At 45.7% G+C, this 26,862-nt stretch overlaps 1 protein-coding gene across 4 annotated transcripts in view; it reads right to left on the bottom strand.

Moving 5' to 3' along the window:
- The window catches only part of NUMA1 (nuclear mitotic apparatus protein 1), a 1,289,555-nt gene that overhangs the window by 1,123,566 nt on the left and 139,127 nt on the right, over nt 1-26,862 (bottom strand). For all 4 annotated transcript variants that reach the window (XM_069640302.1, XM_069640305.1, XM_069640304.1 and 1 more), the window contains exon 2: nt 6,153-6,217. In XM_069640302.1, coding sequence (XP_069496403.1) covers nt 6,153-6,194 — 42 coding nt within the window. In that variant the 5' untranslated portion in view covers nt 6,195-6,217. The remainder of the gene's footprint in view (nt 1-6,152; nt 6,218-26,862) is intronic.

The following is a 26,862-nucleotide window of genomic DNA, read 5'->3' as shown; positions in this document are numbered from 1 at the left end:
CTGTGGAGAAGCCCGCCAAAAAGTGGAACATAGGGCTCGACCTTGGTCAGAGTTACAGAGACGGACACAAACGCCATTTTAGAATTGAGTTCTGGCAAGAAGACCCAACCGGTGATTTAATATTAAATAAATAAACTGGCGGTATCTTTAACATTGCACCAAAAAGTGGTGCGTTTAAAATGAATGGGAAAAACCCATAGAGAATATTCCGGTGGAATATTTTGCATGGTAACCACTGCCACCAGACAGAAACTCGACAAGGGGGGACTGGACATTGCCCCCTTGAAAACAGACCCAGGGGAAATCGAATTACCCCTTTCCAGAGGGTTTGTACTGGTTCTGTTAACAATTTTGGACTAGTAAAGCCAATGGGGACTTTACATGCCCTTGGAGACAGTAGTCAGTCCCAGGGTATGGAGTCTATGTTTGGGGGTCACTGTGACACCCCTGTGGTACTGCACGGAGGGTGCTGTGTACCACACACAGAAAAACAGATAATAATTTGGCACTTATATAGCGCTACAAACCCTCAGGTATCTGAGCGCTGCTTATTACCCACGGTGTGTGGTGCTCATTTATCGACCTCGGAAGGATGAAAGGTTGAGTTTGGCCGCGCCGGGATTCAAACCTGCGTTAGCAGGCTCTGCACGAATGTCAAAGCGAGCGCGCTACTCGCTGTGCCACTTGACCAGCTATGATACCCTATGGAGTAAAAAGAAACCCCATCGCCCATAAGCACCTAACAAGTCAAAGACATTCCTCAAATCATGCCTAAGAGTGGGAGTAAAAAGTGTCTCACTCTTAGCCAGAGAAAAAACAAACCCCAAAAATCCAGAAAAGCTACTGGGGGACTCACTAGGTTTGGGAAATTAGCCTTATGAGATAATTCTCCTAACAATAAGTCTAGCGTGTTAGCTATTAAGTAAATGTTTCACTAGCATATGACTGAAGAGTTAGCTAGAAACAAATACCGTGTGTCAGGACTTGTTGCGCGTAGGGCGTTCCACCCGAGACGCAAAGGAGTGCAGCAGTCGCAGAGCGATTTAGCAGCAGAGTATCGTTTAATTAGGGCTCGGTTTGAGGATTGTGTAAGGAGCTGGGGCCGGAGTTGCAAACAAACGTGCCCGCTTTAGGAAACCGGCCCCACTCCTGCTTCCGACTGCGTCAGAAGCGCCAACACACACGGCGGTCTATATCAGACTTTGGGGAGCGGTAGCCTCCCAGGCTTCCCGTCATGCCCTGGGGTTACTCCAACGCTTGCCCGATGCTTTTTTGAAGCAAACAACGAGCAAAGCGCAGTTACAGCTTTCAGATAACTATGTTTATTTTATTTATTTTTTAAACGAAGGAAAAAGACTGATTTGTTTCACACGTACGCTCCAGCCAACTGTTTTAGAGCGTTACTGAGTGAAGTTACACGGTCTCAGAGCCATCTTCTCAGCTGACTACCCACAAGTTGGCTCTGCCAACACAAGGATTATGGCTCGTTACAAAAGCCCCAGAGGATAACCATCCACCACACCAGAGTGGAGCAAAGAAGAGAGGGAGGGCCCTACTCGGCAGAAAACAGTTATCCTCAAGTTTCAAAAAAGTGCTTGGCGACTCCCCGACACAGGCGGTCTCACAAGGGGTTCAGCCTATAGCTCAAAGGCTAGAGATGCTGCAAACAATAATGGCTAAATAGCAAGAGCAGCTGGCAGCCAGGAAAAGACGGCAGATAGCCCTGAAGAGGGGACGTCAGCTGGACACCCCCAAAAGGGGGTTGAGAGAAAGGGGTGTAAAGCAGCTCGGAAGAGCAGAGACTCTTTGACCTGCCCCCACCCCCTGAGCACTGTGGAGAGGGTAAACATTGTTCACGAAGGTCAAGACGACCCTGTCGCCAGACTAAAAAAAGCCATCCTGGCAAAAAAGAATGCAGGTCAGGACAGACCCCCCTGCCCCAGGGGTGAATAATTCAGGGGACCACGATGAGGGCTACTCGCCCGATGATGAAGGGGGAGAAGAGGAAGACGCCTGTAAGAACACAGGAGAGAGTCGACTCCCAAGATAGACAACACAACAGACATGTTTTATCCCGAGATCATTCAGCACCCCAAGTCTTGAGTGGTCGGTACAACTTCCAGCGCAGACTGCAGGGGCCGTGTGCCCAATACTGGGAGGGGGAGGCAGCAGGACACCTTCCCGGCAAAAGCGAGATTTCCCCCCACCTCCCCACCCACCCCCCGAGGTCGTAGAGTGAAAGTGTCCTACCGGCGGCAAGTACAGGGTGCATGAGAGTAGGAGGGAGGACTCCAATTTTTAAGCGAGTGGCAAGCCTTGTCACGCGATGCACGTGCGCTCCAAGCAGTAGGACTACAATTAGAATTCATAGGAGATCCCATTCAAGGAGCAGAACCTCATCCATACACATGGCGCAGGGAGAAGCGGCACTATTGCAGAGCTAACGGCAGAAACTAGTAGACAAAAACTCGATTGCCAGGTAGGACTGTTTCCTCAGCAACATGTTTCTAGTTCACAGGGGGAAGACGATAAGACCAGTCAAACTTGAAGAGCTTGAACGAGTGGCTCATGTAGAATCATTTTAAGAAGGAAGGAATCCATCTCCGAGACCTCCTTCGTACGGGAGATTGGCTAGCATGACTGGTCTCAAGGATGCTTACCTTAAAATTCTGACAGCGACAGCATTCCGGAAGTATCTGTGCTTCCAATGGAACAATGAGATATGGCGCTTCACATGTCTCCCGTTGGGCCTAGCATCCGCGCATTGGGCTTTCACCAAGCTGATGAAGCCTGAGGCAGCAGCCATAAAGCAGAAAGAAATAAGTTTATCCAACTAGATGACATCCTCGTGTTGGGACCAGACAAGGCAACACTCACCAAGAACGTGCAGTGGATTTTCACAGTCCTGTCCTCGCTCAGTTTTCTAGGAAATTTAGACAAGTCTCAGCTACTACCAGTTCAGAGGATAGAGTTCCTAGGTTTCACAAAAGATACTGCGAAAGCAACCCTCGAGCTCCCAGGACACACAATGAGAGCAATAAAGAAGCTCAGAACAGTGATTGCGAAGAGAGTTATTTCGCTTCGGAATCTCGTAGTGGGTCTTCTAGCAGCTTTCATTCAAGAGATATTACCCAGACCGCGCACTATCGAGCGCTCCAATGACTCAAGATCAAACACCTGCAGGGAGGTGTAGGCTACCATCAGCTAGTGACCCTAGATTACGAAGTCCTCACAGAACTGCACAGGTGGCTGCAGAATATGGAAGCCTGGCAAGGCTGAGGCATCTTCAGAGACATTCCAGACCTGGTCATAGAGTCAGATGCAAGCATATCAGGCTGGGGAGCCAGGTGCGAGCACGTACAAACGGGAGGAAAGTGGTCAGAAAAGGAATTGCATCTGCACATTAACTGTCTCGAACCGCTAGCAGGTTCTTTTGCAGTGCGCGCTTTCACGAAAAACAGGATAAAATGGTGCGTGCTCAAGATGGACAGCATCTCAGCCGTACAATATATAAACAAACTAGGTGGGACGAAGTCCAAGATGCTGGCAGAGCTGGCAAAAGATTTTTGGCATTATTGCCTCCAGAACAGGATCGCGGTGACGGCAGAGTACCTTCTAGGGGCTCAGAACGATGTAGCACACAAACTCATGCCATCTTGTAGACTCTAGCGATTGGAAATTACATCCATAAGTGTTCAAAAGATTACAGGAAATATGGGGTCCCCTAGACATATCTATTTGCGTCCAGACTGAACGCCCAGACACAGAAGTACTTCAGATGGAGGATAGACCCGGGTGCAGCTGGCACAGAAACCTTCTGCAGCTGTGGAACGGAGCACTCCATGATCACAAGAGCACTGGCGAAGGTCTGCAGAGAACAAACAGATTGTGATGGTTCTGCTCTTCTGCAAGTCCCAAGCCTGGTTTCCAGTAGCGATGGAACTTTCTTCGGATTTTCCAAGGCTAGTTCTGCATCAGCCGGTCCTTCTTGGACCATCCATCAGACACCCGCTGATAACAGCAGGCACGCTACATTTGATAGCCTGCAGGGTTTCAGGAGAAGATGGGAGTTGCCAGGAATTTCACAACTCGCTGCAGACTGTATCAGAGATTCCTGGGCGCCTTCCAACATTAGGCGCTATAGCGTTGCATGGAACTGTTGGGCTCAATGGTGTTCAGAACATAGTTTGGATCCCATTTCAGCCCCTGTAGTTCAGGTCCTTAATTTCCAAGTGTCTAGATTTTAGAAAGGCTGCACCTTTAAAATGGTGGGTGTATACAGATCAGCAATTTCAGCAGGACACGACAAAGTAGATGGGAGTTATGTAGGCGAACACACTACGGTCCTGCAGCTTCCTAGAGGAATGAAGCTTAAAGGACCACCAGAACCCAAATACGTGGTGGTGTGGGATGTCAGGCGTTTTTCGTCTTCCTTTTTTCCTTAGGTGGCCAGAGAACGAGACTTTCACGTTCGCAGTTATCAGACAAGCTGGCAATGTTGTCATGCTGAAGTGTCAGACGTCAAGGCACTAGAAATAGAAAGATCTTCTACCCGGAGGGGGTGGCTTTTACCATTGCGAAAAGAACAAAGACAGATTCACGAGTTCACATACCCTTATTTTACAGAAAATAAATTGTGCGTAGCGCAATACATTAAGGATTATGAGCAAGCAACAGCGCATCTTAGACCACAAGGGGTGACCCAATTGCTTCTAGCACATAGGAAGCCCTATCATGCTGTGGCCGCAGCACTGATTGCTAGATGGGCGAGGAGTAATGCAGTGGGCAGGTATAGACTGGTCTGTTTTTGGCACGCACTCAGCTAGGGGTGCGATGGCTTCTAGAGCCTCCACTGCAGGGGTGTCACTACAGGACATAATTAAGTCCGCAGATTGGTCCTCTGAGTCGACCTTTAAGACGTTCTATTTCAAGCCTGTATCAGATATAATAAATAGGGTGGTAGCAAGCTTTGAACAAGCATAAAGCAAGCCTCTTGTCTTGTCATAGAATGAAGACTGCCCACGCTGACAGCTCAGGAAGTCTTCATTCTATTAAAGACAAGAAGGAGAGAATTATATCCCACCCAGAATGGCAAAATCTTGATTTTACATGCAATGTATTTCGAGTTAAACTTTGGCACATTCCCACCCTCATAAGTTCTTCTCCATTTCTCGTGGTTGTATACGAATTGTTCGTATTCCAACTGTTCGAATGACAATTGACCTTTTCACAATTGACCGAATTGTGAAAGTCAATTGTAACATATATGCGGGGGTAACCCCCCGCACCCTCCACCCAACACATACATTATATATATACATATACATATATACGGTCAATTGTGAAAAGGTCAATTGTGACCCTTTAAATTCGGTCAATTGTTCAGTTGAACCATTTTAAACTAACAATTTGGGTAATACCTTTCTCGCAGGAGACAACCAGAAGACAGCCTGAATGCACTCCATGTAGGGTAATGGGAAGATGAAGTTGCAAGTTTCACCGATTCGGAGGTGCAATTCACAGTTCCGATAAAAAAGATTGTTGGTTGGCAAAGGACAGTTGACGTTCAGGGTCAATGGCATTGATGGCAAAGAATGAGGAATGTACCTGGTGTGATAGGCTCTTATACCCTAGTCACTGATGGGTGAATGAGAAGAGGTTAGGACTACCAGACCCGTGAGGACCTTGGGGCTCAGTTCCTGGGATTTGGACTGCGATTTTAGTTTTGGAACTTTAAACTTTGATTTTTCTCGAAAGTATGGGGAAAAAACCCATTAATGTTCCGTTTTAAAGCTCATGTTTTGAAGTGCTGATATGGCAGCAATAAAAGAAAGTAAAGCATAAAGTGCGCCACCTTGTCTTTAATAGAATGAAGACTTCCTGAGCTGTCAGCGTGGGCAATCTTTATTAGGCAACAAAACAAGCAAGGTTATACTGGGAGCTCAATAAATACATTTTAACAAAAAAGAATACTGAAGTGTGTGAAAATGGAGGCTACAGATGCCAACATGACTATATAAAAAAGGTCATAGCCGTGCTTGTAAAATTAATGAGCAGTGGCTTATCTAAACAAATTTGAACGTCTACAGTGCATTAGTGAGGGCTTTCCAGGGATGCAAATGTCAACAGGAGAGGTGAGTTTTATACGTTACCCAAGCAGTGAGGGCCTCTGCTAAGGATGTTCGGAGAGACATTTCCCTTGTGGTTTTTCAACAATCTGGTAAAAAAAACAAGCACAAAGGTTTAATGAAGAGTACAACAATGTTACAATGTTACAACACAATTAAATCAAACACGTAACCAATATATAAACCAAAGAAAATAAAACCATTGAATTTATGAACATACAAATTAGTTCAATGGCCAGAGCTGGAAGTCATTAGAACGTCTGAATGGGGCAGCATGTCAATATAACATACTTGTTTTAATGACAATTAACATATCCGAGAGCCAGTAATGGGCGCAGGTCTGCCAGTCAAGTGCCAATGATAAATTAACATTTGACAACGGAAAACACTGATTCATGGATTTCTAACTTTTTTTTTTAGGTATTCCCCAAAATATAAGTAGACTCACAATCTATGTCGGTATTAATAATCACCAACTCCCAAACTTGCAGATCTGCCCTGATTACTGCCATACAAACTTGTTTGTTTAATCAGAAGAACTAATTGTTGATTTCTAGTCTTGGCTTGGGCCCTCTGGCTTTGAATCTCTCGGTACACCAGCTGTTTTAGCTTATTAATGTCCATATTTGTATGTAGCTCGAATGTTGCGTTGAGTGTGTGCCCTGAGGCCTATGGGCGTGTGGCACGTTAAAGAACTAAATAATAATCCATTGCCTGGCCTTTGAGTTGGAATTGTCTGGGTTGGATGATAAGAGCCATTAATTGGTGAATATATTTCTATGTTTCGCTTCTTCTTTTTCTTATTTTTTTCATGTCGATTGTATGATACTTACTTTTCTGTGTAGGAGCAATTTTAAAATGGCTGATTTTTATATTTTGTGATATTTAATGAAATGGTGTAAAAGGTTCGTAATTCACAATAACAATACACAAAATGACCAAAGGAAAAGTCTGTGCCAGCAAAACGAATCTACTTTCAGCCTACCACCGATACAAAACAACTAATGTCCAGGAGAATGCCCAAGTTCTCCTGGGGCTGCTTTCTCAGCAAGTTTGTTAATTTAGAATGTTTAGGTAGTTCTTGGTTAGGACTTCCATCAGTTCATCCAGTTCCATTAGTGGCTTTTCCACTTCTCTTGGTCCATCGTCTTAGTTTTTTGCGATCCTCTTTAGAGAAGTTCCCTTTTTCAGTGGACATTCTTTCAATCTGGGTTTATTATAAGAACTTAAAAGTCTCTTTACCCTTCATTCAGATGTGTATCTTGAATAATATGAACAGTCTTATCCCAATCAGAACTCTCACTCGTCATCACTTTGCTTTTTACTGGGACGAGTATGAATGCACCAATTGTTATATTTGCTGCACTCCGTAGGTCTCCCGCTTTCCCAGTTACCTTATTGATGTAGGGTTAGTGTCACCAGGTTTCGGACTCCGCTCTGGCTTGCTTCTCAGCTTGTCAGGACGACAACTCTCGTCTCTTCTCTTTCCAACACGCTCAGGGATTTTGTTATACGTGGCTTTGGGGTCTAGGAGAGGCGGCCGAGTCTCCTTGCCCAACTCAACACCTCAACACCCCTGACTGGGTCTCACTCATTCTCACGCCTCTTCAGAGCCTCACGCTCTGTAGGTGTGTCTCAGACACCGGCATCGATGAGCTTTCTCCCAATGTGGGGAAGACACGTCGCCTCTTGTTCAGTATCATAGCAACAGATCTGATCCGGGCTTCCCTTTCTCTGGTGGCTCCTCCTGCAATTTTTAGGACGCTGCGCTGGAGCTTCCCTGGAGTAGCATTACAGTCCTTTTGTGTTAGATCGGTATTCATTGTTGCATTGGTTCTCTCCGTACCAGACAGGCACCTTCTTTCAGACTTTATCTTTATCAGGCTTTATCTATTTGACCACTTGTATGGTACCTGTACACGTGTTTCTAGGCGCCACAAGACTGGGGGGAGGGAGGATGGGATATAAGAACACAAAGAGGTGACTATCCAACCGTGCAAGTGCATGACAAGGTGATGAGTGCAAGGTGGCTGGGGGTGGAGGAAGAAGTGCAAGAGTGGGGTAACCCACGGGAGGGGGCAGGCAAGTGCTATTCAAGCCAAAGCAGCAAGCGCCAGGGGGAGGAGCGAGGAGGGGAGGAAGAGTGCAGTGGACAGGAGAACTGGGTTGGGCTAGAACAGGAAAGTGAGCCCAAGGGCAAGTGCTGGCAAAGGATGATGGGAGGGACTGGTAGGGGGGGGTGGTCTGGACCCTGTATGACACCGAGGGGACCAGGCCCCAGTCGCAACAGCAGGTGGAGAGTTTAGCAAGGGAGGGCGGAAGGGGAGAAAAGGAAGGTCTTGAGATGTTTCCGGAACTTAAGTAGATCCGGCTCATGTCTGAAGGGTGGAGGGAGGACATTCCAGAGGGAGGAGCCAGCTGAGGAGAGGGATCTACCTCCCACTCGCTGCTTGGAGAAACTTCCAATCTGCAGAGTGATGGAGCCAAAAGACCAAAGGATTCTGGCTGGGCGGTATTTCGGGAGAGAAAGCTGGATGTAAAGAGGTCTCAGGCCCCAGACAGCCTTGTGGATGATGCAGAGGGTTTTGATTCAGTCCCTGGGCTTGAAGCCAAGGATAGGCTTTCCAACTATGTTATTCAGTTAATCAAATAAACATACATAATATAATTCAGTGAAAACATCCCAACTTATAAATTAAACTGTCAAACGAAAAGAAAATTCTTCATATCCTCTTGCTTTACAAGGTTAATCCAGTTCTAAACTCAGGAAAACACCCCATTTCTTAAATATCTTCTGTAACATCACTACTCTTTCAATGTTACATAAAGAGTACATTTCCTGCCCCTCACACTTACTTTCCTACATGTACCAGCAGGCACTCTGTTTCAGTCCCCTTTCGCTCTTTACTACAGGACACAGAGCATCCAGGCCATAGTCCTCTTGGTTTACAGGCAGGCTTCTGCTGTATACAGCCATAACCTGCCTTACCCGTTTATGCGTCCCCATACAGCTGACCTACACACAGGACTCTTTGCCTGTAGAGAATTCATTTCTCGTAACAGCACAGCCGCATACAGGCGAGTGCAGCTTTTGCCCAATTGTATCCAACGTTTGTCTTTTTCTTGCCGTTCAGTATTCTTGACTTTGACTTCCACTGGCACATTCCTCAAACTTAATAGTAACCAGTTTCTAGCGGTTCTTTCCAAACGCAACTGCATTATGGTCTTCTGCCACTAATTTACTGACCTTATATAAGAAACCCATTTCAAGCGTGGCTTTCCTTTTGGTATTGAGGTCCTGCGCCTTATGTTTGTTTTCAGCTCGGGGTGATTCACTTAATCACATGGTTTCAATGACATGTGCCTTCAAATATTTCTGCCATGTGTTTTGGCTACATGTAGGTAAGAAGCTTTTTCATCTTGCATTTCTGCTTAAAGGTTCTTTTCCTTAATGACAATTGAGGATCATTTTCTGTTATTTTTTGTTTTGGGACTCTAGCTGCTTAAAACTACAGACGTGCACCAATGTGTGTACCCTTTGCTATGAATTAAACACTCAAGCCTTTGGTGTCATTTGTCTCAACTGAATCATTCTTCCTGTGAGCTAACATACCGATTGCATACCACAGTTTGCCTAAGAGCAAGATACTCTATTCAGGTAAGCAGTGCTGAATTGCGCTGTTCCTTTTCGCTGCACCTTGTGCAGGATTCCACCGATTTCAGGCTGGGTATCTTCTCTGCACTTTTGTTCACGTTTTCTTATGTACTAAACCCCTTGCATTTTCCATTCATCTTGATGCAAAGAGTGATTATTGTCTTCAATTTGATGTTTTGCACTCTCCTATTGACCACATTGGATGATGGGTCCTAAAACATTTTGGGTCTGTCCTGGGTCCACTCTCTGGCTCCGATAACCTAGCTTCACTGATTTTAATAAGCTGTAGCGCTACTACAAACTATGACACCTGTATACTTTTCCAGACATCATTTATGGTCATACTTCCTCTAGGGATGAACAGAGAAATCCCCTACCTGATGAAGGTGGTACACCCCTTTAATTCTAACGAAACAGCCATTGTGCCAAACTTCTGCTTGGGTACTGTTGTACCATCAGAACATTAGCGGGTGGCTATCCATGCTTTCTTTCAACTCAGGCAAGCGGAGGGCGTAGGCTCCTTTACATCAGCCTTAAACTGGTATCTTCTAACCAGGACTTTTTGGAATGATTTATTCAGGTTTAGAATGATGTATTGATGTCCACAATAAGTTGCAATTGGCTTTTCTTGTGTCAATATGCACATGATGATGGCTTAACTTCACTGATTAGCCTGGGGAAAGTCAGCTAATTCAGCTGTATTTTCTGTTTTGCAAACATAAGTCTCTCTTGGGACTAATATTGTTTCAAATGACATTGGATGTGCTTTTCCATTTCATGTTGAAACTGTTTTCGTACTTACTGTTTGTATTCCCTCAACAATATTTTCTCTGTTGCTAGCTATTCCCCATATGATTATGTTCAAATGTACATTTAGATTTTTTCACAATCCCTGTTTAATTGTTGAAATAATAGCAAGTTGCTCCATTTTATTTAGCTTTTGTATTACTTTTTGATTTATCAGCGCTATATTAGGCCAGAATGTCTATTTCATGAATCTCTGACAATTTTCTTTTGCACTAAAAAAAATAAAAATTTGTGGTACACTATTTACTTTTTCTTTTTTTTGATTTTGGCATCATTGAGACCCTGAATACTCACAGGGCTTATGTTATAATATATATACAGGTACCATAGATATGTAAAAATATGTGATTAAATAACCACTTAAGGCAAGATCTAAATTTACAAAATTAACTAATTTCGTACACGGGAACACCTTTTTGTGTACTGATACAAGGGGTAGGCATGGAGATAGACCAGGAAAAAGACTGCAGTGGTTCCTAATACTATTAAAGACATAGATTTAATCAAGCCTGGCAGCTCCCCTCTATGCCAGGTGTATTTAGGAGCAAGTGAGGAGGGGCAGGTAACCTAGTAAAGAGCCAATCCCCCAGAAGGAGATCCCACTGAATACCTCGTCCGATATTCACATGCTGCGTGGTGGGCAAGGCCCCCACATAATTCCACTGTGCACCATCTGCACAGAAGGAATTCAAATCGCCTCCCAAAATCACTGGAGTACCACATTCCCTCTGAATCCAATCATACATAATTTCTCCCAAACCATCCTCAATTGTTTCAAAGGTAACTCTAATGGGATTCCAATAGAGATTGAGTATCAAGATTGATGTGAAGCCAACCCTCAACTTTAACCTGGGGTTTTCAGGGAAATCATATGCAGTACAGAATGGCTTTTGGCTATTGGGTTGGTCTATAGTGATTGTAAGGCCTCTCTCTCGGACGCCCCTCCTCGCCCCTAACAGCAGGGCCAGAGAGTGTGAAAACCTTCTAGCAGAGGATTGACCATGAGCATACTCTTGAAACAAAGATTTCTGGGAAGTCTATTGCCTGCAGTATGAAGCATGAATTTATACAAATTAGAGCTGCCACAAGTATTCCAGGAGATGTCTTCAATATCAATTCTGTCATGCATGTCCCGGACCTTGCCTCAAGCTCTCCAAGGTTTTAAGAGCCAGCTGAATAAACACTAGTCCTGACCATTGCCCAGGAGGTTAGAAATAAGAGAACAGTACCAGAGTGTCACAGCGGTACAGAGGGAGACCTTACCGCTACAACTGAGTCATTAATAGTCCCTTTTTTCCACATAGTCTCATAAGCACCCCTCTCGTGACACATTTAAAACTCCCCCACACTAGATCGATCTCCACCTCACCATTCAGGTTATTCTTAATATATTCCTCCACCTCCCTCACCAATGTCTCCTTCAATTCCTCATCTTTCAATACAGTTATGTTCATTCTCCAAATATGTGTTTTACTTGAATAATCAAGAGCAAGTTGCATGTTAATGAAACATGATCTGAAATACTTTCTATTTCACAGCTCATAAAATTCTGAGACACCAATCCGGATCTCAAGATGTTATCCATTCTTGAGTAAAGGTTATGTGCCCCGGAGTGGAGTGTATATTCCCTCCCTATTGTGTGTTCCAACCTCCACACATATAGGCCAAAGTCCTGCATCAGTAGGCCTAATGCTTCCCTATCCTTTTTCCTTCCATCTTTGAGATTCCGGCTACTGCGGTCAAGAACCGGATCGACGACCAAATTGAAATCGCCCCCTACTAGGAGACGTTTACCCCCTGTATCTAATAGTTAACATCCTACTTTGCTCAGAAATGCGGTACTAGTTATATTCGGTGCATAAATGTTACAAAATGTCATCACCATATTTTCCACACAAATTGAAATTACCATCCATCCTCCCTCATCTATTTTGGATCTTAATATTATTCCCGGGAAGTTTTTCTTTAAAAGGATTACGATACCTCTTGAGTTGTAGAATAAGGAGTGGAACACCTGACCTACCCAACCTCCTGACTCTGTATCCGTGAGTCTCCTGTAACATTGCAATATCTGCCTTCAGCTATTTTAAATTGGACAGTATCTTTCTTCTTTATCGGATTATTTATCCCGTGATACAACATTCATAAAATCTGCACAATTTGTTGTTGGAACCGCCATGTTCGACGCGGATTCCCAGACATCATCCAAGCAAGGTGGTATTAAGTTAAACTTCTCCAAATATATTTTAAAACCAGTACTACCTAGAAAAAAAAATAAGAATAAAAGTAATTTAACTTCAAAAACAAGCTCCAACAGGGAGTGGAGAGAGTGAAAGCAGCGCATTTAATGTATTCTACTATTCACCCTTAAGAAGATCAATCCTGTCCCTCTATCCTCAATAAACGCTAACAAACCAGTTCCTAACAGCATGTGCCTTATTATGGTTAACCAATGTATTTAGACCTTCATCCACCCCCCCCCAATTTCACCCAACAAATAATTAATTCCCCTTTTCATCAAGATTACTTCACATGATCACCTTTTCAACAGTGTTCCCCATCTTTCATAATTTACTTCCTGGCTTAAAAGATCCTATATCCTTCCCCGAATCATATTTCCGCTCAATTTACCACTTTCCATTTTGAATTGCAATGACTCGGATCACCACTGACTTACTTGAATGGGCAACGTCCTTCCACATGAATTGACCCATTCCAACCTCTTTTGTAAGCTTACTCAAACCGGCCTAACTATCGCCACACAAGTTCCTTCATCCTTTTAAATCATCCTCAATATTGCCTACAGTTCTTTCATAATCCATGTACAGAAAGCATTCTCAGCTACAAATCAAATCTAAACGGCTACTGCCACGAGTTAACTGTTTGCTAATTTAGCTTGGTAGTATTATGGATGAATGCACTCCGCAAATATCGTCTCTTGGCAATAAACATTAATGGCTGGAAATCTTCATTTGCTCATAGAGTCTCATTTAAAGATTTCCTGCGAATAATGTTAAATGCCTAATATCCTCTGCATATCCATCTGAAATTAAATCAGCATCATTTCGCTTAACAGGATTAATCTGCAAAATTTCTCTATTGCTTCCTCATTGTTGGTAATAACAGCTCCCTATAAGCCCTTCATCTGACAACAAAAAAGATTTATAGGCCAATGTTGATTTTAAAACTTGGTATAACTTAGCTTCTCAAGATTAAAATGGGCGAGTTCCCCAAAAGGATGTGGTGGTGTGATTATATCATATGGGGGAAACAAGAGAATGAGATTAGTGAAAACTGGTGGCCACCACCCATTAGTCAAAACTGGTTCTCGATGCAATATTCAGGGATTGTCTCAGGTACTCTAAATCCAGCCTTTGCCTCTTATGTCGGATACATTGATCCATCTCCAAATCTCCACCAGTGTGGTCATATGTGGTTTCTTGCCAGGCCCCAAAATTCTCACTGTAAACAGAGAATGGCCACTGAGAAATTAATTGACTAGTTCCGAAGAATTCAGTGCGTCAAACAGATCACATCACTCCGGAATCATTTTAATGTGAGCTTGAAGGGGGGGGGGCAAGGGGGGGAGGGGAAGAAGGTTGAGGAAGAGGCTGTTGCAGTAGTCAAGCCTAAATAGAACCGGGGCTCTTGAAACATCGAGCTTCTGGGGAAAGGGGGGAGGGGGGAGGTTGAGGAGGTAGAATGAGCTTCTGGGGGAAGGTGAGAAAAGGTACAATGCCCCTGTGGAGATGTAACTGAAAACTGGACTTCTTGGCAACGACCGTGGTGTGTGGTTTTTTTCCTCACAAGTGGGTTAAGGGAGGGGACTCAAGGAGTCTAACCAGAGAATGAGGGGGATACTAGGAACAGGCATCCCAATGGGATGATCTCTGGCTTGAAGGATCTCTGGCTTGCTGGCGTTGAGGCAGGTATCATTGGCAGAGCACAAAGTCTGAATAGCAGTCAGGCTGTCAGGTATACGCAGGAAGAGGAGGTGGTGGTGGTGGTAGGGGAAGGCAGCCGGAAAGAGCGGTGCGTCTGCATAACACTGGAAATTAGGAGAGTAGGTGGAGATCAGGTGGGCCAAAGGGGCCATGTAGATGTTGAAGAGCCATGGTGATGGGATAGATCCCTGAGGGACGCTGCAGGTAGAGTGTGAGGTGGAGGAGAAAAAGGGCCCATTTGAACTTGGGAGGGTCTGTTAGAGAAGAGAGGTAAGCCACGCCAGTGCCCCATCTGTGATGCTTAGGGTATCACTAACAGTTTGAGGATGGAGTGGGTGACAGTGTCAAGAGGAGAGAGAGAGGAGGATCAGAACAGAGGGAGAGTTAGAGTCCAGATTAGAGGTCTTCTCTGATATTCAGGAGAGCAGTTTCAGTGCCTCTTGCTGCCCTGAAACCAGACTGGTGCTCATGGAAGTAACCGGCCATTTGGGTATAGCGGGTCAGTTAGGGGATGACCAGCTTCTCCATGAATTTTCCCAAGAAAGGGGTGATCGAGGTTGATAGTTAGCCGGACAAGAGGGGTCAGCAGACTGCTTTTTTAGGAGAGGGTGCAAAAAAATGCTCGAGGGAAAGAGCCTGTGGCAAAAAGGTGGTTGCAGAGGTCAGCCAAGGCAGGGGTGAGAGTGTCAATGTGGTCCTTCATGGTTCTGGAGGAGCAGAGTAGCACCTGTTTCATAGAACAGCCAACTCTAGAAATCTCATTTGGTGCAATGGGAGAGGGGGAGGAGTGTATGGGGTGGCAGGTGGGTCCGAGGATGTGAAAGGTGTGATGTGGGGGAGGAGGGCAGCAGATTACAGGATGTCAAGAGTTTGAGGAGAAGTGGGAGGCCAGTGCAGAGCATTAGTCCTGGGAGGGAGGAGGAGACTGCCCCATGGCTGAACTCTTGAAAAACTCCAAAGAACTTGCCAATCCTACCGCAATCGGGGTGGGACTGGGGGCAGGGGGTAACTCCCGGCGAGGTCCTGCTTGCCTCTACCTGTAGGCAGGGTATATCGTAGCTAGCTCACCTCACTAGCCTCATAGGGAAAGGCTCCTGCCCTGGGGAGAAGTAGCTGCAAGTAACACTCATGGTAAGTGAAAATCGTGCATGCATGTTTAGAGAAAGTTGCACCAACGTATATTAAGAACACAATCTGCATGTGGGTTGGGAAAAGATCAGATCCCTAAGAGTATTATTTTGAATTCAGACTCTCAGGAGACAATTGTAGACTATGGCCAGCTTGCATTTAAGGGGCCTATACAGAGTCAATGCATTCACTACCTCACATCCACACGGGGAGTTGTGTACATGTACTGCAAAGTAATTATTCAAGCAACCTTCTCCAGTACCAGACTGGTCTTGATACTGGAGAAAAATCAAATGTTTTAAAAACACACTTGCCTCCTCGAACTGTGATAGAGTTAAACCAGGTTGCCTAGAGAAGCAAATTTAGAATAAACGTTTATAATGTCTAGTATCTTTTAGTATCCAATATATATTTTAATTCATGGTAAATGCTGGTGTTGAGTGATAATGAGATTCATATAGGCAAGGAATTATTTTTGTTTGTTGATTATTGGTTTTGCTATAGCTTTGTGTTGGTCTCCATAGTTTAAAGTTGGAGACCAACTTTGTTGAAGTTACATTATTCTTTTAAATACATTTCAATGTCTGAATGCCACACTGCCCAGCCTTGCCTTGAATTGATGAGTGGGACTGTATATGTGGGGATGCAAGATGAGCAAGCCGTGCCTAAGGGGACTAAAGATTTAAAAAGACAAATTATTCCTACAAGTGAAGCATTCATGACAGGGCCAAGTTGTATTAGCTATCTGGCCTGATTGTTCCCGCAACAACTATGCGAAACCCTGGCCAGGAAGCTTCTTGTTTGATTCCCCTGGGTAAGGGTCAACATATTATTCCAGGGCACAGAAACCCTAACCAGTAGGTTCCCCTGAAAACCGGTGCCTCAAAGACAGTCCAGTCATGAAAATTGGCTGTCGCACCAAGGTGCTGGTTAATGGAATCCTTTTCAAGAAGGCAGACTGGGAATGAGGTGGCGGAGTAACCCAAAAGGCAAAGGGCACTTGTTACAGAAGCCTAGATTGGGCCTCTGGTAACAGGCTTGCTTTGGGCCAATCTGCTGTAGCATTTTGCCTTTTATAAAGGGTAGAGAAATCCCACTCCAAGTGGATTCATCATTGAACTTCAAGATAAGAATTCACCTGGTACTCTGTTGGGGATACAGTTTATTTCAAAGTCCTGGTGGAGACAAACTTTGAAGGGAGAGGAATGCTTCTCCCTTCCCACCACATGGCCCATTTGTGATAACACTTTGGTGGACAACGGCCACTCATCTATACGATGAAACTAGGATCCTGCTCACTGGAGATAAAGAGCCCCCCTCTAGGTGCCAAAGAGGTTTCCTGGAATGGAAGTGCAGAACAAAGGACTCACCTTGTCTGGACAGATCCCTACCAGCAACTTGGAAGTCCAGAAGCAGCTCAGAAATCTGTTTAATCACCTTGAGACATCTTCAAGCCACTTCAGGATCTGCAGTGCTGCTATTGGCACTCAAAGTGCTTCAAAGCGCTTACTTTCTTCTTCAAGCTGTCCAGACACTGATTTGACAGTGAAGAGCACCACCGTCGTGACGGGACCACCTGTTCCAGTGATGAAGCACCAGAAACTCTACGCATTCCGAGCACAGACTCGAGCCAAAAGTAGTATTATCTTGACTCCAACCTACTGAAAGGCATGGACACTCATACCCAAACGACCGCTAGTATCAACCAAATTATACAAGATAGGAGCCATCAACTTGACCCTTCTCGAATGTCAACTCTATCCAAAAAGATCCCACTCTCAAAGTCGCACCGACACGCACCACTGGAACAAGGCAAATCTATATAGTCGCCACAGTGGCTCAACGGTAGAAAACCATCAAGTAACATTGCTCGATGTGTTCTAGCTCCCCTGATAAGCAATTAAGGTATTTGCAGTTGTCCAGTGCCTTTGGGCCTCCCCAACAAACCCTCTAGAACTTTAAGACCACACTCTCACTTCAAGACACTTTAAAGTACTGATGTTTATTGATCAAATTAAGTACCTCCATCCCTGCCTTCTCAAAGTCTGCATTTCCTTTACAAACGGTGAGTCTTTAATGTTTTTATCCAAGTTTCTATTGTTGTAGAACCTTGAATGGGCATTTTGTTTTTGTACCATTTGTGTTGAATCAGTATCAGCTCACACATCTCCAGAAGATTACAGCATGCGCTCGCCCCATGTTATCAAAAGAGACAAAGGAGCTATACCGATCAGGCTGTGCCCATTTCCCCTGGTTGGACAACTGGTGGATGTGCTGCTGGGCTGGGGCAGAGTATGTTTTACACAAAACTAACCCCTGTTCTACTGCAGAGCGGTAGTAATTTCAGATGACAAAATTCTTCTGTTATATTAACAATAGACTTCCTGACTAAAATCATCCCTTCAAGTCTGGAGGATGTACAAAGCACCATTCGAGACATGGAAATTCCCCATTGGAGTCAATGGTTATGTCCTAGATGCTAACCCCCGTGCCACGGGGCCCCTCCGACACCACCGCCTCGAAAGGCGTCGAGGGTGCCGGTGTCAAGAGAATCGGCGTCGACGTCAGCTGCAGCGCCGCCAGCATCCACGGCGTCGCCACAGGCCTCGAAGCCGGAGCTCCGAGCGTGTCTCGACGACAGACACCAACAGCGTCGACGAACCCCTCGGAGGCGGAGCCTCGAGAGAAATAGTCGACGACCTTGGCGCCACAGGTGTCAACGTCTTCCTCGAAGACGGCACAGGATCACGCGGTCTCGAGTGCGTCGCGGACCGGGACCTGGAACGGGCCTGGCGAGAACGGCTACCCTTGTCCGAGCGAGACCTTTCCCACGAGCCGTGCCCACCACCCGAGCCCGAAGGCGTACGAACGGTGTCTCTTGACCGACCCCACTCGGAGGCGCGGACGGACCGGTGCCCTGTGATCCAAGAATTGCTAACATCTGCTTCCCGAAGGAAGCCCATTCCTTCGGTGTCGCTTGCATGGTAGGATAAGCGACCCGCTTCCGGGAATGCCTCGAAGAGGCAGAGGAGTGGCGAGACCGACTCCTGGAAGGAGACCCACTGGACTTCCGACGATGACGCAGAGAGTCTCCGCTCGAGTCATCCGCCGAAAGCCCCGTAGACCTCGATTTCCAGGGCTTAGACACCAGACCTACCGACAGCTTCTTCTTGCGCTCCCGCAAGGCCTTGGCCGTGAGCGACTGGCAGTCGACACAGTCGTCCGTATCGTGGGCCTCCCCGAGGCACCAGAGGCAGGAGTCGTGCGAGTCCGTGACCGACATCTTGGACCCACAGTCCCCTCATTTCTTGAAGCCCGGACGCGGGGTTGAAGACAAAGTAGACATGGTCACGAACAGGTTTTCACAAAAACCGAACAGGTTCAACAAACCGAGAAGAATACAGCAAACTCCAAAGAGTCGAGGCACACCGAGATTCGCAAAGCGAACACGTTCGTGGAAAAAACAGAACTGAGGCTACGGGCGTCGTGCGTCCTACTTATCACATCGGGTTACATCAGCCGTCGGAGGTCGTCCTCGGGGACGGCGCATCGACGAAGGACGCCGAAGATTTTCCGAAGCAGCACAGCTGTGGACATTACCTGTCATAGATATGGAATACGTTGGAGGACCCAATCCCCTCGAACCTATGTTTTGTTTGGCTGTATGCCCTTTCAAAAAATCTATTTCGAATTGGTGTTTGTTAGCACTCTGCCCATTTCAAGAACACAAAAAAACAGTGTTTTATACCAAAACAAACATGTTTCATTTGTGCTTGTAATGATTAGTTTATTAAGAATTGGGTTTGTATTCTTTCATTGTAAAATCGATACTCTTTTTGATGTTCTGCTTTATTAAATCATTTTCTCAATTTCTTTCCCATTCAATCTTTGCAATTCAACCAGCAAAATGTTATTATCATTCATTGTGTAGCATCAGGATCGGTTTTCCATCTGGTCTTTGGTATGCTTTGACCCCACTACTTCAGGTCATTCCTAAATTATTTCATGTGGGTTGTTGCCTCACCTTTATGTGCAGGTTTTATGGGGTCAGACGACTAGGAAAATAAACCAAGTCTAACATTTTGTACCAGAAATCAAAAATCAGTGGCAAGACACTGAGGCACAGAAACATCATTGCCCAAGAGGTTATCTTGGAGTTGGTACATGCACCAACAGGTGGGGGCAATCTAAGTCAAATCAGATGTTTAGGATTCATAAATTAGAATCTATTGACCCCTCAATGATGAATGAGCAAGTTACCTTTACAACATTCCTCTAAATTATACTAGACACGAATACTGGATACAGTCCAATGCCCTGCAACTTGTTTTTAAAATAAATTGGTATGGATATTAAATACCACCATCCTACCAACTTATTAATGATTGATGGTCATTTTTCTCAATAATTAGCATGTCACTATGGATATACTGCTCTGAGTTTTGTGATGCTCATGAAAATAGCCAGTAAACTTTATTGACCTTTTATGTAGGCATGGTACATTTCTCAATGATTGGTTAAGACCAGTATAAAATGGCAACCAAGCTCAGTTTTGCTTTATAGTTTCTTCAGTGACCTACTCACAACTTAGATATAAGCTGTATGAGGGATTCATTGTTAAGCCATTCAATATAGATCATCATAACCATGTTACCTATTGATATGCAACCTACCTCTTGATATACATTTAGTTCTTTATGCTCATGATACAATTCTCACCATATGAAAAGAATTTACCTCCCAAAGTACATTCACTAACCTGACTGAATCACTGTAAACATTACATTAAATGCATATTGTACTTTACCACTGTCTAATAACATGAGAATGGTTTTCAAGTTGTCATTTGGACAATGGGATAAGCTCTGAAAGTGGATTCCTTGTTTGTGAAACTCTTGGAGAAAGTGATCATCTTTCAGAAAAGATTGGAAGATTGGAAGATTGAGCTAGCCACTATTCATTACCCTCGATGTACCAATGAGAAGGATCTCCGTCTTACTGGCACTGATGGCAGTCAGTCAGGGATGCAAAAGAAGGAGGAAGAGATAGTAGAGGGAAGTTTAAAGGAAAGTTTAAAGGAAAGTTTAAAGGAAAGTTGTGTCCTCAGCATAGCTGAGGAGATGAGAAGGAGATCAAGTGAGAAGAATAAGTTACTTACCGCTGGTAACTCTTTCGACTGGATGTTCCTCCCATGTATTCCTCATCTTTAATATTCGTATCTCGCCAGCTTTGCTAGTTTGGAAAGAAATTCTCGGCAGAGTGCACAATGTTGTGGCGTCGATGGCCCTCGAGGGCCGCCGTGTAGCGTCAAGGGCATCAGTAGTATAAATGGGTCATGCCGCGCCCGTTTCAGTTCTGTTTTTTCAAATTGAGGACCTAACCAGGCGTACCCTAGACCACAAGCTCTCCAGTAACAGTGTAAAACCCGTAAATTGTATGGTGGGGTAGGCTGGGAGGGGCGATGAGGAATACGTGGGAGGAACATACAGTTGAGAAACATACAGTTGAGAGAACGTTACCAGGAGTAAGTAACTTGTTCTTCGAATGGATTGCATCCTCCCACGTATTCCTCATATTGATGCACTCCCAAAGCAGAGACAATTTGGAAGCGGAGTACTACTTAAATTGATGATGAATGGAATGAAGGACTGCCTTAGCAAAAATACCTCTGATTGAAAGAGGAGTCAAGGAATAATGCTTAACAAATGTATGTACGGACGACCAGGTCGCCGCGGAGCAGATCTCAATTATCGGGACACCCCTTTGAAGAGCCGCAGAAGTTGCCATGCCCCTCGTGGAATGAGCGCCCTTCCGGCGGGTCTTTACCCGCTAACCTGTAGCATTCGCCAATAGCCTGTGTAATCCACCGGGATATGGTTTGTTTAGTTACTGCAAGCCCTAATTTAGGCCCGGTGTATCCCACAAATAGTTGATCATGGCGAAATTCTGCCATTCTTGCAATATAAAAGCTTCGAGCCCTTTCTGGATCCAGTCTTTCCTTCTCCTTACCTAAATGAGGGGGGATGATACAAAGATGGAAGGGTTATCTTCTGCAACAGATGGAAGTCAGACTTCTTACGGCAGCAATGGTTTTACCCTGACGACTACCTTATCCTTACGAAATGTTGTATGAGGAGGCTTGCAAGAAAGGGCCTGCAACTCACACTGTGGGCTGATGTTAACGCCACAAGTAGTGCAGTTTTCAGAGTTAAGAGCCTTAACGGGCAGGAATGTAAAGGCTCAAAAGTTGAGCAATTTAGAAGCCTTAACACAAGATTTAAATCCCAAGCAGGGACATTAAATGAGACTGGAGGAAACACATAGTGAGCCCCTTCAGAAATTGAACAATTAAAAAGGTATCTTGAAATAGGAGAACTCTTCAGAAGAGCGCTTAAAAATGGAAAGCGCCGCCAGGTATCCTTTTATGGTTCCAATCTGGAGCCCCAGATTAGCCAGATGCAACAGGAAAGAAAGCACCATAGGAGTACCACATTGAAAAGCATCCACATTCTTGTCCTTGCACCAGTTACTGAACTTAATCCAACAACCATGGTTCAAAGATCTTGTTGGCCTTCTGGTCGAAAGCAACATCTCCATTAAATCGTCTGGAAGGTCCCAATCCTTGTATCTCAGCCCCTCAGAAACCATGCATAAATGGTAAGTGTCTTGACCTCCGGATGCGGAACCCGACCCTCATCTTGCGATAGAAGATCCTCTCTTTGTGGAAGACGTATTGGAGGGCAGATGGACATGTCCAAAAGCTCCAGGTACCACGTTCTCCAGGCCCAATCCGAGGCAATTGGAATCATGGGTTTCCCGAACCTTCTCAACCTCCTGATTACGTGAGGAATCACTGGGACTGGAGGAAACTCGTTCAGGAGTGGAAATTCACAGTCCACTATGAACGCGCCTCCTAGAGCTCGTCGGAGGAAATTCCTTGAGCAATACTGTTCGCACTTCCGATTGATCTCGGTCGCGAGCAGATCCACTTGAAGGGTTCCCCAAACAGTGAAGATCTCTTGAAGGACTTCCTGAACTAGTTCCCACGAGTGGGAGACTGCTCTGCCTGCTCAGAGTCCACGGCTGCGTTCTCTCTGGCTAGGTGAACTGCCGACAGATTCCTTCTATTTCCCAGTGTCACTCACCTGTGCCTCTGCAGGAGCGATGGACGAGCCTCCCTTCACCGAGTCTTCACTTCCCCTGTTTCACCCGGAGGAATACCTTGATCTTTAGTAGGGTGTGCACTCCATCCTGCATTTGCAAGGGCGCGATTCACTCATGTGATTGGTGCCAATGTCTGTAGCCTGAGTTCAGATGCCAAACGCTGTTTTATGCCTACTCAGCAAGGCCGAGAGTTCAAGGCGCCAGTTTCTTCACTGGCTAGAAAGTCCTTCCCACAAGTGAACGTTGCGGAGAATGTGGAGTGTCCGAAATGGTCTATGGTCTTTGTTTGCCGGTATTTTTGTGGGCGAGTAGCGCTGCGTGTAGAAGCTAGCTGCTGGTAGGTTTGCGCTACACCTTCAATACGAGCGCATCTGGCTATGTCTCCCACTTTCCCTTGCAGGAGAAATTATGTGGTATTAGCACCTAGAGTCCAGGTTCAGCGCTACTGGAGACTTGGTGGTTAGGTAAGTTTGCACGTAGGCTTTTGGTAAGTATGCGCCACGTAGCCAGGCTGGTGCGTGCGGAGAGTGTCAAGTCCCACATTGATAGCATTATAGATGGGAGCGGAGTGAGACACTGGTCAGACCAGTCCATACTAGACACATTCACTAGCTTTTACGCCAATCCATATGGTCCCCAACCTGAACACTCGGCCCAGGACCTAGACGACCTGCTGGAGAGCATTCCTATGAGCCTCATCTCCCAGGACACCCGGGAGCGTTTAGACGCCTCGTTCACCCTGGAGGAGATCGTCCAGGTAATATCAGACCTTCCAAAAAACAAGGCGCCTGGCCCGGATGGGCTCACTTCTGAGTTCTACCAGGACCATGTGGCTATATTGGCCCCTGTTCTTCACGGGGTCTGGGCCGAATCACTTCATTTGAACAGCCTCCCCCTTTCCCTAAGGGAAGCCTTAACAGTTCTCCCCAAACCTGGAAAACCCAGGATGAATGTGGGTCCTACAGGCCCCTATCCCTTATTAAAACTGACACGAAAATCTTTGCTAAAATAATCGCAAACGGGTTTCTTCCTTTCATGTACCACATGATCCATGCAGACCAGTGTGGTTTCATCCCCGGTCGATCCACGGCACTTAACATCCGCCGCCTGTTCAATGTGATGAACAGAATTGACCCAAGCGCTGATGCTGTGGCGGTAACACTGAATGCCCAAAAGGCTTTTGATATGGTCTCATGGCAATATTTGTGGGCCGTGCTGGAGAAAATGGGAGTGGGTCCAAATATGACCTCTTACATAAAACTTTTATACACGGATCCACTAGCTAGGGTCCTTGTAAACTCTGTTCCCTCCTCTTTCTTCACGCTACATAGGAGCACTCGTCAGGGATGCCCATTCTCACCCCTCCTTTTTCCGCTCGCTATCGAACCCATGGCTCACCAAGTAAGTGGACGGCACATCAATCAAGGCATTCGATTACTGGACGCACCAGAAATCATCTCACTCTACGCAGATGACGTGCTCCTGTATATCAGAAACCCCTCCACATATCTGGACCCGATCATCTGATATATTACCAAAATTGGCACGTTCTCAGGTTTCAGAATCAACTACTCTAAATCTGAAATTTTCCCTCTTACTGTGGCAACTCAACAACCGTCATGCGAGTACCCTCTACGCTGGTCCCCGGGTGGGGTTAGGTATCTCGGAGTACAGATCTCGCTAGCCAAGTCCTCCCTATCGACAGATAATTACGAGGCCGCGGCTCAGTCTTCTCCAGGTTCTTCAAATGGCGCAATTTACCCCTATCCCTGGCGGGCAGACTCTCTCTAATAAAGATGGTAGTGGTCCCCAAGCTCCTGTACATCTTTGTTAACGTACCGATCTGGCCTGGGATACAATACTTTAAGAGGCTCCACTCGGAGTGCGCACAATTTCTCTGGCATCCAGGTTCGGTCCGCAAGAAGTGGCAAAATATGACGTTGCCCTATGGTAAAGGAGGATTCACAGCCCCAGACCTCCGCTTGTACTGGAATGCAGCACAGGCCCAGCACGCCTCCCATTGGCACACGTTCCAGAATCCGCCCATACATGCGAAACTTGAGAAACTGGCGGGAGGGGGGGACTAACATCTTGACCCTGCTATTGCACCGAACATTCCACACAGACGCGGTGGCCACCATGCTCAGGGCTTGGAGAAGCATCCTAGGCTCTGACCAGGAACAACGCCCATACTATAAGTGGCTTCCTCTGTGGCAGTTTCCCGGACTCCACCCCCCCCACACATGACCAACATCTCATACAACACTGGGAAAATCTGGGCTATCGCGCCCTTGCTGACCTCTTCCCTGATGGTGCATTTATCATCCCTCAAACATGGCGACCGGAACACTCCAATTCTTCGCTTGAGATGCTGCAGTATTACAGGCTTAGAGCTGCAGTAAGAGCTATGTGGCCCTCATACCCAACTGAACCCCCAGACTCTCCTAAAATACAATATATAGCAAACTCCGGGGGTGCCAAAGGTATAATATCCAATCTGTACAAAATGCAGTTGAATAAAACTCCGGAGAAGTCTCTCAAACCACGCAAAGCTTGGGCTAGGGAACTTGGAACGGAAATTACAGACAATCTTTGGGGCACAATGTGCACACACACGCGCAGGGTCTCTCTTAGCGCCAGATTCCGCTGCATACAATTTAAGCTCCTCAACAGGCTCTATTATACACCGTACAGAGTGGCGTCATTTACAGGTACCCCGACTCACGTGTGCCCTAAATGCTAATCCTGCGAAGCAGACCACATACACATGTTCTTGTCTTGCCCCGTCCTCAACACGTTCTGGGTGGCTGTGACAGAGGCGCTCTCCGAGATGGTTGGTTTCCCGGTGAATATGGAGCCACTAGCCCCGTTTGGTGTTTGGGAGGGGGAGAATGTAAGGAAAATGTCAAAATTCTTGAATGCGAGTGTCATTGTGGCCAAAAGATGTATATTGCAATGCTGGAAGCGCCACAATCCCCCCACTTTTATGATGTGGCTGAAAGCCCTTACCTGGACGCAAATGTGCGAAGAATACATTGGATCCCTGCCCCTGTCATCACGTCCCAAAAATGTTTGGTCGGAATTCTGTAGCTACCTGAATAATAGAGACGAAGTGGAATTGAGTTCTACTCCCCTACCAGTACAGCCCGACACGCCATGTGAAATGTAACTCTCCCTATTTTTGTTTTGTTTTTTTTGTGCTTATTGACGCCTCTCCGAGATATCAATCGTCCTTAATTTGAGATGTTCATATCAGCCATGTTGTGCTGTCGACTGTGCGGTTATGTTAACTCATTGCTATGTAATTGTGCTGTGCCTGTCTTAACCTTTATGCCAATAAACAAAAGTTTAAAAAAAAAAGTATGCACCACGTAGAGAGAAAGAGCGCAGTGAAATAAGTGTCCACGTTATTGGAGCGAGCGCAATTAATGCCTCTTTCTTACAGGTGTTTGTGCGCTCGTGCAACTAACCTGGATTCCAGCTTTGCAGGAAGATTCAGTGAATATGCGCAGCATTACTGATGTGCGCGAGTTAACGCTGTTCTTACAGGTGCCGGTGTAGAAGTCCCCTCTTGACTGGAGATAGCTGCGGCGTGGAGTAAGAACCAGGTAAACTGAAGCTGAATGATCCGGAGCAGGTAAGCAGATGCTGGCTGATCCGGAGCACGGCAAGTGTGTTGCTGATACAGCTCACAGTAAGCAAAACAAAGCACTGGATGAATCTTGGGTGTGGCTTATATAGCCAGCCACACCCAAACACTAGACAGCTCATGAGTTATCATGCACTTCCTGTTTGGCAACAGGAAGTGGTAACCAGGAAGTTACTACAAACACTAGGAAGAATGAAAGGAGGGATTTGTTATGGGTTGTGTGTCTATTCCAGGCCTGCCAACCCTCCACCCAGCTTGCCCCAACTATCTGCCCGATACCCATGACACCCAGAACCAGATCTACATTGGTAGTGACCGTACACTTTTGTTGAGGTAGTACATGGACACTGTGGTGTCAGTAAGGAACAAGTTACTTACCTGTAACTG

The sequence above is a fragment of the Ambystoma mexicanum genome, chromosome 7q (genome assembly GCF_040938575.1).
Source record: "Ambystoma mexicanum isolate Mex_15411 chromosome 7q, UKY_AmexF1_1, whole genome shotgun sequence".
NCBI classification, from domain to species: Eukaryota; Metazoa; Chordata; class Amphibia; order Caudata; family Ambystomatidae; genus Ambystoma; species Ambystoma mexicanum.
This window is presented reverse-complemented; position numbering and strand designations above follow the sequence as displayed.